General features: G+C 42.1%; 2 protein-coding genes across 3 annotated transcripts in view; one reads left to right on the forward strand and one right to left on the reverse strand.

The window, feature by feature from the left end:
* Positions 1-6,420, reverse strand: part of Dnai7 (dynein axonemal intermediate chain 7) — a 48,582-nt gene extending 42,162 nt beyond the window's left edge. Inside the window, exons 1-3 of the mRNA XM_059256346.1 lie at positions 6,218-6,420; positions 3,944-3,961; positions 737-818 (exon numbers count right to left, since the gene is read on the reverse strand). Of these exons, the coding sequence (XP_059112329.1) occupies positions 737-818; positions 3,944-3,961; positions 6,218-6,322 (205 nt within the window). The 5' untranslated portion in view covers positions 6,323-6,420. The remainder of the gene's footprint in view (positions 1-736; positions 819-3,943; positions 3,962-6,217) is intronic.
* A 222-nt stretch (positions 6,421-6,642) lies between these two features.
* Positions 6,643-11,947, forward strand: Etfrf1 (electron transfer flavoprotein regulatory factor 1). 2 transcript variants are annotated; one of them, XM_059256351.1, is made up of 3 exons: positions 6,643-7,009; positions 11,449-11,536; positions 11,617-11,947. In XM_059256351.1, exons 2-3 carry the CDS (start codon positions 11,492-11,494, stop codon positions 11,830-11,832), a joined length of 261 nt encoding a protein of 86 aa, XP_059112334.1. In that variant the 5' UTR covers positions 6,643-7,009; positions 11,449-11,491; the 3' UTR covers positions 11,833-11,947. The 2 variants fall into 2 exon arrangements, with proteins under 2 accessions (XP_059112334.1, XP_059112335.1); XM_059256352.1 differs by having other exon boundaries at positions 6,643-7,001.
* Positions 11,948-12,373: the final 426 nt, after the last annotated feature.

A 12,373-nucleotide genomic window follows, 5' to 3' on the forward strand; every position in this document is an offset into this window, starting at 1 on the left:
GACCCAAGCTCAGTTCTCAGCACCCACACCATGCAGTTCACACTGCCTGAAACCAGCTGCAGAGGATCTAACACCTCTGGCCCCTGTGGGTGCTTGACATCACTTGTGCATGCCCACATTCAGACATACATATACACTTAATCAAAAATAAATAACATAAATCTTTAAAAAAAACCCAGGGTTAAAAAAAAGTTAGGCTGTTGTACATACTTTTTGCTAGTGTGTATTTCTCATCTTTAATAAATTTCAGACTTCTTACCACACAATCAGCACTAATGTCCCTATTTTCATTAGTGAATTATAAACACTTCATGGCAACCTTGACAAAATTAGCAAATTAAAATATGGGCTGATCAGCTGGATGTGAATTCTGACAAGCAATGATTTTTTTTGTTGTTAATTTAAATACAGCCAAATATTGTGTGGGGTAAAAGGTCAAAAGATCAGCGGGTTGTCAGAGACTGGACTTTCCCAAGTCCTAAACTCTGTCTCACATCATGGCTTCCGTGCACACTCGGATGTGACTGTGTGTGGTCTGAATGTGCACTGATGGGTCTTTCTGAGTACACGCTGTGTAGTAGAAATCCATTATAAAATAAAAGCCTGTTGAAAATGCTGAGTGGTTGTGTCGATATCACCTCTGGCTAATGTCCTGGGCTAGGTGATGTGGCGCGGCATCGCTATCAACCTCTGGCTAATGCCCCGTATCCCAGGTGGTCTGGCGCGCCTTCAGTACCTTCCTCCTTCAGGCGTCTCTCTTCCTCCTCCTGCAGCAGCCGAAGTCGCTCAGCTTTGGTGATCTTTTTCTTGCTGGCAGTCTTAACGAAGACCACAACATTAAAGAGGCTGTCAGCACAAGTCATTTAAGAACGCGTCCCTTCAAACAGTGATTACTAGCTGCTGGAGTGACGGCCCACAGGCAAGCACACTACTGCTCTTCCCAGCACCCCTGCTAGGCAGTGGCAACCGCCTGTAACTCCTCTCCAGGAGATTTAATGCCCTCTTCTGGTCTCTTCAGGCACCAGTGCTGAACATAAAATCACACAGCCTCCCCCCCCCACACACACACCCACACATATTTAAAAAATAAATCTTAAAAAATAGCAATTATGAAAATAATTATTGATTTTATGAAACCAATTTTTCATGTATATTAATTCAATGGGTAAGACAGCCAATTAGTGCCCAGAATAGACTCTGGGCACTGCAGAAATTAGTCTGAAAATAAACAAGAAAAATAATCATATAATCACACAAAGAATGTGTGATTGAAGTAACTGTTGAGCTTCCAATGTGGAAGCAAGGAAAACACCCATGATGGAAGTCTGAAACTACCCATCTATAAACATCGAAGATATTTCTATGACTAGCAGGCTTTTAGTTACTTTGCCAGTTTAGAGGAAGGAGAGATTCTTTTTGTCACACAGGTCAAGTAAAGGTCTACAAAGCAAGTGCTACTTAGCTTGTGTTCAAGGAATCTTTACATTCAGGGGAAGGTGACATCAGGGCCATGCAGCCACCAGGGAGGGAGCTGGAGACCAGCAAACTCAGCGGGCTCTGGGAAGACCCACAGAGGGGTCAGGGTTGAAGGAACTGAGGCTGGAGCTCCTGCTGAGGTGTAGAGGAGCATGGCAGTGCATCCTAGTAACTGCTATGCAAACACAGAAAGCATGCAGTAGTATTTCCTGAAAAAATGTTTACTTGTATAAATACTCAGTACATATTCACGTAAGCATTCCTTCTGAGCCATCAAGAGCCCATGTGTTTGTAGATTCTATGAGCTTCCACATGTTTATTCAACAAACATTGATTCCATTTCCTCTCTAGGGCAGGCACAGCACTAAATGTTATAAATACAAAAATAAATGTGATAAGGACTGGTGAATGCTCAGTGTACACAAGGCCTCAGAAGACATGGTTCTGGTCATAAATAGCTCACAGGCTGAAAGGAGGTAAAGACACTTGCTGCCAAGCCTGATGACCGATCTCCATGGTAGAAGGAGAGAGCAGACTCCTATAAGTTGTTCTCTGACTGAAACATGTGTCTTGGCATTTCTTCATACACTCAAACATGCACATACACAACATGATCCAAGACTTATAACTGAGGTACATTCTAATGCATGTGTAGAGAACCCAGAGAGTAGACAGTCATTCCTTAATATTAGTTCCAGGTCTCTATGAAGGCCAAAGTTCACATACTCAGGTCACATATAAAGAGACAGTGTTTGCATGCAACCTATGTATATCTTCTCCTACACGCTACCACATCCAGTCTAGACAGCTGCTACATTTACTGTTCAGGAATAATTCCATGGAAAATCTGCATGTGTTCTCTATAGATGGGATTTCCCAAATATTTATTTCTTTATCACCAAACATTCCAAATTGCTTCTTATAGCATTCCAAGACACACAGTACATGTTAATACCACATTTAATTTAAAAAATTTTATGTGTATGAGTGTTTGCCTGCATGTATGTCTGTGTATCAAATGCATGCCTAGTGCTCACAGAGGCCAGAAAAGGGTGTCAGATCCCCTGGAACTAGAGTTACAGAGTTGAGAGCCACAATGTGGATGCTGGGAACCAAACTTAGGTCCTCTGCAACAGCACCAAGTGCTCATCTCTCTAACCTCCATTATCCACCCCACCCCCTTTTGAGACAGGTCTCATTGTGCAGCTGATGCTAGATTAGAACTTGTGGTCCTCTGGCACTGGGATCACATGAGAGCACCACCACACCCAACCTTTTGGTCATACTACTGAAGAAGAGTCTCAATCTGTTTGATTTAATGCGTGAGTACAGGACCTACAGACAAGAAGGGTTGGATGTAACTGAGTTTTCAAGGGAGAGTGGCAGGAAAATTTACGGAGAACGGACCACTGAGATATGCTTTAAAGCAGGTACATTAGGCCTATGTTCCTGTTGTGGTCAGAGAGGTAAACAAAGAGTTCTGACCATAGACAGAACTATGATGAGATCAAGATGCTTTTTGCATTCCTGAAAGAGGCAGCCACTGCTGAGCCCCACAAACTGCTGCTTACAGGACTTCAGGCCCAGTGTGATCAGTCTGGATATTTCATGACTAGGACAAATGCAGCTGCTTTTTTTTATGCAGCTGCTTTTTTTTTTTTTTATCATTTTATTATACTTTATTTTGGGGGACAATGTCTGGCCATATGTAGTTGTTGTTTTGTTTTGTTTTTGTCTTTGTGGCATAGGCTGTCCTCAAACTCATGACCTTCCTATTTCAAGCTCCACTGTGGCTGGGATTACAGGTGTGAGACCCTATGCCACACTTGAGAAGTGATTTAAAAAAAAAAAGAAAGAAAGGAAGAAAAATTTTTTCAAGTAAACCTGAATCTACTGATAAACTAAATCTGGCCTGTAACTAAGGATTAAAATTTCTGCTTTAAAGTAGAAATCTATAAAGCAAAGAGGGAAAAGACATCCAAACTATGGGGTAGTATGTCCTTTAGCCAGCCTCAATATTCCAGACACATGGGGTAGCATGTTCTTTAGCCAACCTCAATTTCTGCCCTGTACAAACGAACACAGAAAACTGCAAGCATGTGCTGCCCTGCGTCACTCACAGCAGGTCTATAACTACATTTTAGGTTCATCTGGAGTAAGGAAGGGAGGGTCTAACCCATCATATTCTACAGTGGACATAAAAACTGAAGCCTCAAATCCAGGCACAGGTCAGAACTAAAGGCAATTTATAAAGTGTGTCTTCTTCACACTAGAAATATCATCGAATGTGAGATACATCTGTAACTGTGAAGAATTATCCCAGATTTAAGTAACATTATTATCTAAAGGGTGAGCTTATTAAATTCTATAAACTATAAATATAAAATTATTTTAAAATTCCATAAGAAGTTCATTTATACAATATATTCATAAAACTATCTATTTTGGAAACATAATTTCTACATACCTTTTTTGTTTTGGGACCCTAAAAAGTTGGGAAACAAAAGCATTGACATATTTTAAAAAGAATTCAGATACTTTCAACAAAGGATGGCATAAAACATTAATTAGGAGAAGCTGGTGAAGGGCCCAAGGGGATGCCCTTTGTACCTTCTTTGCCACTTTTCTGTGACTCTTTAGTTCCTTTAAACTGAAAAGATGTTGTAAAAAGCAGCCAGAACAAACTGAAAGCTCCAGCAGGAAAACCCACAAGATGTCCCCCTGAAGCATCCTTCCGAAGTAGAGTCAACACTGCTTACATCAGCCCAAGAGCTTATAAATTACTGACTACTTGTACTACGTCGAATTTGCAAATTCGGGGGCTGTCTCATAAAGGAACCTTTCTATTACATAAATTAATGGTTTTTATGCGGATGCCATCTGTTTTTAAAGTTTGCCAAGCAATGATAAAATGAAGACTGTCCAGCCACGTGTTTTAAAGTGATCTGCCCATTTTGGAAAGCACAGTATTTCAATACTGATTAACAACTACAAGCATTTCTGGGCAATACTATTTGTAAATTCCTGAGCAGTCCTGTCTGTCCATCAGCTTTCTAGTAAAGAATTTGTAAGGGACCATGTTTGTATAAGTTACACATTTTACATATCTAAAGAGCTACAGAAAATACTGGTTCAAGCCATAAGGGCATCATTGTAATAAGCAAGTGCTAAAGTCAGAATACATCAAATGACATCTTCCTGAAAGGCGCACACATTTCAGAAATTCACTCCGTAGATATTTACTGGTGACTTACCTGTAAGGCACTCTAAAGTCTAGCTAGAGCTACAGAGAGAAGAACAATGGTGGCTTTTCTCTCATGTTATTTTTTTACAACTGGCTTTTATCCTGGCTATTCATTCCCTATCACACTGGTTAACACACTTCCATCTTGAAGCAAACACTATGTGGCAGACTGTATAAACATCCCTGCCCTACTCTCAAGTGGCCATTCTTAAAGAGGATGGGCACATTCTCAGCTCTCACCAGTATTTCTAACATGAAGCTGGTTTGAGAAAAGCCCCACCCTTGTTCTTTATCTAAACATAAGAGCCACCAAGGGGTAAACTGTTCTCAAAACTTAAGCATTGAAGGGTGTCATTACTTTTTGAAGGATAAGCTTTTTGAGAAATCCATACTCTGGACTTACAGTGTACGTAGTCACTTCCCTTCCTGTTTTATAATTCCTTAGATTGAGGGGTTGAATTATTTCTTTTCAAATTCACACACTAAAATCTTAGCTTCTTGTAAGTCAGCATTTGACCTACTTAGAAAAAGGGTCAGTGATGATTTCACCAAATTAAGATGACCTCATATTGGAACTGGGTGCACCTCTGGATCAATATGTCTGGTACCCATGTACAAAGAGAAATCTTGAATACAGACCCTCACAAAGAAAATAAACATCATGTGAAACAAATGAGGTCACACTGCTACATCCCAAGGAACTATTAGAAGTAGAGAGATCTGGATAAACCCCCTCAGGCCCGCGCTCTGACCTCAGACGTTCAGTCTCCAGAATGGTGAGGTAGGAAGTTTCTATAATCCACTATGTTTATGGTGCTTTGTTCCCTGGAAACCCCATGAGACAGAAGATTTGAAGTCATGACTTTCTGGAATCTACATTTTAATCAAATCCCCCAAATGCCTTGGAAGTAAAGGCTGCATGGTTAGTCTTTGAGAAACAGTGCTAGGCAGATCTAGGAAAAAGAAACTCAAACCCACGTTTCCATGAAGCAAACAAGTGCATATTCTTGTAATTTGCCAGCAGTTTTAACTTAAGACCCACTGGGGTTTTGCCAGGGGAGTTCTCCACTACCCATTTCTTCCCACCACTTACAGAAAATTAATATTTATATTTTAAAAGAGGTTGAAAAGTAGCACTCTTTCTTTCCCTGCCCTTGATAACTTATTTACTGCTCCGGATATACCAGCTGTTACCATGGTAAAGCTGTGGCAGTGACTCTGCTTAATCTGCCTGCTGCAGGAGGGCTGTCATACTCTGTCTCTGACTTCCAGCCAGCAATCTTAAGGAATGTACACTGAATGTCCATTACAGAACCAGCAATTGCATTCTCCAAGTCCAACGAATGTGACAACAGACTGTCTCTTGGTGGAGAATGGGAAACAGTACACGTCGTTAGTTCCATGCTGGTCTGTCTCCTTGGTGAAGATGGGAGAGTTGGAATACAAGAAAAACAAAACGGCAAGCTTTATTATATTGAATGAGTGTAGGCTGACTACCTGGAACCAAAATAATTTAGGTTCCTTCGAAAGACCACACAAAGTAACTTCAAAGCCGACTAAGCCATCCACTGCTGGTCTGAAAACATTTCTGACAGGTTGCATCGCCTTGAACGTGCATCACCAGAAGTTACTAGGTAAGGACCAAGTTTCAAGTATAGCTACAGGAGAGATGCGGATCCCGCCACCTCAGATTTGCACAAGCTGGTTTGAGGCTGCGCCCGTCCGCCTGCTCCCCTCCTGTCAATCGGCACCTTCAGCAGCGCTGCAGCAAAATCCGCGCTGGCCCCTTCTCGTCTCCCTTATTTTCCCGGCTTACCATGAGAGAAGAAGGACCTTCGCGGAGGGAAAAGTCTGAACTCGACAGTGTCAGAACGCTCACGGTTGTCAGGACGACAGGCCACGCCCACTCACAAATCCCTGCGCTCGGCGAAGGTCCGCCTGCGCAGTCGCACCTTTCGGTGTGAGTCTTGCTCCTGTCGTAGACTGGTTGCTCAAGCTTCATCCCACTTCCGACACAAGCCCAGCCCTCACCACGGCCATTACCTAAGGCCGCCCACTTCCGTCTGCCGCCCCGCCTCCACCAAAGAAAGTTACTTCAAGCCCCTCCTACTTCTGTCTGGCGCCCCGCCCCCATCCCCGCAGAGCCCTCAGCCCCGCTTACTTCCGGCAGGCGCCCCGCCCCTCCAAGGGCGATGCTGTCAGAGCGTTTACGACCCTGGTGCCGCAAAGCGCTGGAGTGCAGCTGTCCGAGCGACTTGTTTTCCGGATCCCGGGGCTGCAGGTGGTGAAGTATGCTTTCGGAGAGGGCGGCTGCTCGTGGGAGGGGAGCTCTTTGTTCTCACACTATCCCAGGCTGACCTGGAACTCGCGGGCACCCTCCTGCTCCTCCTGAAAGCTGGGGTAACAGCCGGCCCGGCTCTGTAAAGGGGTTTCTCCCTCGCTTCTGTGCGCCGGGGCAAGCCATTCCCCGGGAATCTGGGGAAGAAATGGCTCCAGCCTGCGACTGGGTGAAGCCGTCGGCTCTGAGCGGGTCGCTAGGATGTCACTTGGCCGCTTAGGCAACTCCACACAAAAGCGACTTGAATTAATTCCCGGGCAAACTATTCCAGTGAAGACAGCTAAGGTCCAGCAAGCCCTTATTGTCCCAAGGTCAAAGACTCAGTTGTACTGTTGTGGGAGTCTTCAGAATTTGAGCCCCTCCCCATATGAAGAAATGGCACCTTACGCCAACAGGAAAGGAGAAGGAATCGAGTCAGTTCTTTGTCCCAGCCTCAGCTTAAGACCGGCCTAACCTAGTAAACACGAGATGACTAAATTCCAATTTAATGTTCTATTCCTTACACACTCACTGACTAAATGTTCTATTCGGAAGTCGTACTGACAGCTAGTTTTTGTGAGTTAAAAGTTGTTGGTTGCATAACAGTTATGACCTTACTGCCCTCCGAACCTTGGTAATGAGATTAAAAACTCACCACGCACTGCATACAAATTCAAATTTAGCTTACTATAGCTGTTGAGTATGGAAGTTAGCTTTTGTTTTGAATTATTCAATAAAGCTACCGCTATTGTTTCGTGATACCTCAGTCCTAACTAGAATAATTATCTTAAAATGGTGACTTAGGAGGGAAGTCCTTACTCAAAACCACCATCAACCTCTCCCCTAAGGAAGAGGAAAATGAACAGTAGAGATGTGTTAGAACCCAGGCGGCAAGACCATGCATGTTTAGAAGCCCTTAGGCTGTAAGTGGGTTTCCTTGGGCTTCATTGTCCTCTAGTTCATGCCCAGGCTTTGTAAATGGTAGGAAGGCTGCTTTCCAGTCTCTACCTTCCCACAGTTGTACTTCTAAATGTATAATAGGTCATCTCCTTTCATGTCCCTTGTGCCATCTACCAAGGAACATGCCTGCTCCCTCTCTGATTGCACAGCCTCTGGGAAATCTGGTGGGATAGCTGTTCCAGTGCAGTTTGAAGAAATACTGGTTAAGCCCAGTCCACTAAACACACCCTAGAAACTAATAATACACTGCCTTTCCTTCTCCATTTCCTGTCACTTGAACCTCATGGGGCAGTATAACATCATTAGCCATCAAGCCCTTATCCTAGAAAATAATAGTGTCCTACTAAAACGATAATCCCTTCATTCCAAGTAATCTTAATTCCTTTGCCCAAAGTCTCTAGGGGAAAAGGGGGGAGGGGGCTGCAACTCCTTGCCCACTACACATATCCAAGCTCTCAGCATAGTGGGTGACTTCTAGCCATGCACTCATCCAGCTTTGGTAACTTCCAAGACTTCATGCAGATCTATGCAGAATTTGTTTCCTAGTTTGGAAATCAAAGGAAACCAGTTTTTTCTTGCAGCAAAAATAAACTCAAAATTCCCCCAAATCAACTGTATTATAAATTAACATTAAAAGAACCAGATTAACCTACCTTGACCACACTAGCTACACTTTTTTGCTAGGTAAATTTTTTATTATTAACACTTGTAGGGAAAACTACTAGAAAGGACAGCTAAGCCAGGGCTCAAGCTTTCACAAATTACAAATGTCAATTAAAGGAGGCTGTGTTTTTTGCTGACATCAAATGGGCTATAATTTGCTGTTAAATTTTAATCTATATAAATTTAATTTTAAACCACATAGTTTAACAGTCATTCAACAAGATAGACCAATGACTATACCCCCACCCCCTGCAAAATTGTTAAAAACACTCCAGTTGTTAATATTGTGGGTTAAACACACTGGCTTCAATGCCTTCCAGAATTCCACTAAATCTTCAGGAAAAAATACAATGTAAAGAAGGGAGAGAGATGATGACAGCAGTAAGACTTTTGAAGCTGGAGAACACGGGTGACTATGACTTAGCACCCTGGAAAACTTACGTGGACACCATAATTCTTAAAGGGGCACAGGTAGAATTAATTATGATCTGTACAACTCAGCACTAAATCCAAATGAAACAATTCAGTACTATTAGTATTTCTTTAAGACAGTGTCCCTATGTAACTTCAATCATAGCTCTCCTTAAACTTGGGATCTTCCCCTGCCTCAGCCTCCACCTAGCTCAGCACAACTATTATTGGTTGAATATGACGCTATAATTTCAAGAATCTCCCATCTTCTGCTAGTTAGTTGTAAAATAACTGTAATTAATCTTAAAAAAAGAAACTACTTTGAATTTTTTTGTTTTTGTTTTCCTGAATAATTCAGTCCAAAGGTTGTTAGGTAGCACTAAGCAAAGTCGCACCAGAGAAGGGCTGGAGTGTGGGTCCCCTAAGAATTGAAAAAAAGAAGGGAAGCAGGTCTCAGGGAAGAGTGGTTTGTGCACAAGAGGACACTGTCTGGGGGTGGAGAGGGTGGAGGCAAGACAGCGACACAGTGAGCCTTCCAGGAACAGGGAGTGGGAAGGGGAAGAGAATGTGCCAGATGGTGACAGTGGGGGGAAAGTTATGATCCAAAAAAGTAAATTTATTGAGGATAATGGGAACCAGCTTGTTCACTGTTGGACACAAGTTTTAGAATTATTGACAGGAAGCTAAAATGAAAATAAATCCTGTAATGTGGGAATTAAGTGCTACTGGATTATATAAAGATCAACATAAAAACCACACATATGCATATAGCACTTGGATCTACAGGTGCACACCTTTATTCAGTATTTAAGGCCCAAGCAGTCCCCATTGTAGTGAGATTCTAGAACAGCATTTCTCAACCTGTGGGTCGCAACCCTTTTGGAGTCAAACGACCCTTTCACAGGGCTTGCCTAAAACCATCTGCATATCAGATATTTACATTATGATTCATAACAATAACAAAATTAGTTATGAAGTACGGATGAAATAATTTTATGGTTGAGTGTCACCATAACATGAGGAACTGTATTAAAGGGTTGCAGCATTAGGAAGGTTGAGAACCACTGTTCTATGTAGCTAGAGTTTTCCTGCCTGGCCCACAGTCAGGACAAGTCTCTGTCACCCGCCAGTCCCACAGCCACTCAGACCCAACCAAGTAAACACAGAGACTTATATTGGTTACAAACTGTATGGCCATGCCAGGCTTCTTGCTAACTGTTCTTACAGCTTAAATTAATCCATTTCTATAAATCTATACCTTGCCACGTGGCTCGTGGCTTACAGGAATCTTCACATGCTGCTTGTCATGGTGGCGACTGGTAGTGTCTCTGACTCAACCTTCCAATTCCCAGAATTCTCCTCTCTCCTTGTCCTGCCTATACTTCCTGCCTGGCCACTGGCCAATCAGTGTTTTATTTATTAACCAATCAGAGCAACACATTTGACATACAGAACATCCCACAGCAGTTCTAGTACATGTTGCTTCCTAAAATACCCCATCCATGTGGTGGTTTATAAATTCATTTGCCACTACATGAACTAGGTGCCTGGGAAGAAATAATTTTACAGTGGAGAATACTGGCAAGCACTTTAATCAGCCGTAACAGAACACAATGGAATTGTGCCCAGCTGATAAAAATGCAATCTAAGAGGTTAGAAATAGGAATATATTTAGGCTTGGTCTAATGAGGCCTTTCCCAAGCTCCTCCTCTCCTTGGCAGCTTGAGCTACCTAAGCATAAGAAGCATGGTCAACACCATAGGGGCTGTCTGCTCCCTGTGGAATCATTTCCAAATGCTTCATTTACCCTCTGTTCATTATTGTGTATTCCGGTTAAGTGCCAACCTCTTTGATCTCCCACCTAGTTCTTTTTAAGTTTTTAACTTTCCTTTGAAAACATCTTTCTAGATTTAGACTCTTAGTGCCTTCCACAAAATGAAGTCTAGCCTTGAGGGTGGGGTAGACAGCTTTCCTTTTGGTAAAGAAACAGGCTTGGAAAAGTTAAGAGTGCCTAGATTATAAAAGCTCTCAGCACATTCTGGGGGTGAGAGGGGTCAGTGGGTAAAGCAATTGCACAAGCTAGATCTGTGTAAAGACTCCAGTCTGTAATCCCAGCGTGCTTACAGGAGATGGGAGGTAGACGCAGGAATCCCTGAACACAGGGCCAGCTGTTTGAAGCAGCAAATGAGAACATCTCAAATAAGGTTTATGGAAAGGACTGACATCTGCGGCCATGGCCTGGACATGCACACTGTGGCAAGTACACACTTGCACACAGCAACGGAAAACAAGCTTACCATTCCCCAATGTGTAAGATCTGTGATTAAGATTACACAGCAGTTATTTGAAAAAAAAAAAAAATCTTCGTTTTCTTTAGGTATGTTATGATTAAAAGTGGATTAATTCCATGTTAAGTGAAAATGGCCAATTCTTTACGAGGAGAAGTACTGGCTCTTTACAAAAATGTAAGTAACTATGCTGCCAACTTTACAAATATGTTATTATATGACATGGATTGCTTAGAAACGCATCTTTCTTTTTAAAGCTGCTGTATCTTGGACGGGACTATCCAAAAGGAGCAGACTATTTTAAAAGGCGTTTGAAGAATGTTTTCCTTAAAAACAAGGATGTGAAGGACCCAGAGAAGATCAAAGAGCTTATTGCACGAGGAGAATTTGTAATGAAGGAGCTAGAGGCCTTATACTTCCTTAGGAAATACAGAGCTATGAAGCAACGTTACTATTCAGATACCAACAACTAACCAATCAGTGCCAGCTGTTTGTGTGTACCAACTATTATAATTCAATTTACAATGGCAAGATACATGTTTAAAAAACCAGAGTTGCCCTACTGTACTAAAATGTGTTTCAACCTCACTGATACTGAGACCTTTATTCATAACTCTTTATGCTCAAATTTTATTAATTATATAGTAACTATCACGTTTCATGAGAATACAATTTTGAAGAAAACACACTTAATTTTCTAACATGTAATAGCCAATTATTCTTAGTCTACTCCATTTATTCTTTGTGCTGCTAGCTCCCCTTAAGCCCCAGATCACCTGTCCTGCTTAGACTAGCTTTCTTGAGGAGTGGTAATGTTCCTGTTTCCACCATCAAAGCAGGCATATTTTTGTCTGCCTGTAACAGAGGTAATGTGGAGTGGACCTAGCCGACAGGACCGCAAGTTTAACAAACACTTTTATGTAATATTCTTAGCAACTTTATAAATAAAAAACTTTACAACTTAAAGCTGCAAAAAGTGTCCACTTAAGGAATCCCTATCAACTACCTAGCAGA

Source organism: Peromyscus eremicus, chromosome 3 (genome assembly GCF_949786415.1).
Source record: "Peromyscus eremicus chromosome 3, PerEre_H2_v1, whole genome shotgun sequence".
NCBI lineage: Eukaryota > Metazoa > Chordata > Mammalia > Rodentia > Cricetidae > Peromyscus > Peromyscus eremicus.

Coding starts and splice junctions, on each gene's coding strand:
- Etfrf1 (XM_059256351.1), top strand. CDS start 11,492: ATGGCCAATTCTTTACGAGGAGAAGTACTGGCTCTTTACAAAAAT. Junction 11,537..11,616: donor TACTGGCTCTTTACAAAAAT/GTAAGTAACTAT, acceptor TTCTTTTTAAAG/CTGCTGTATCTTGGACGGGA.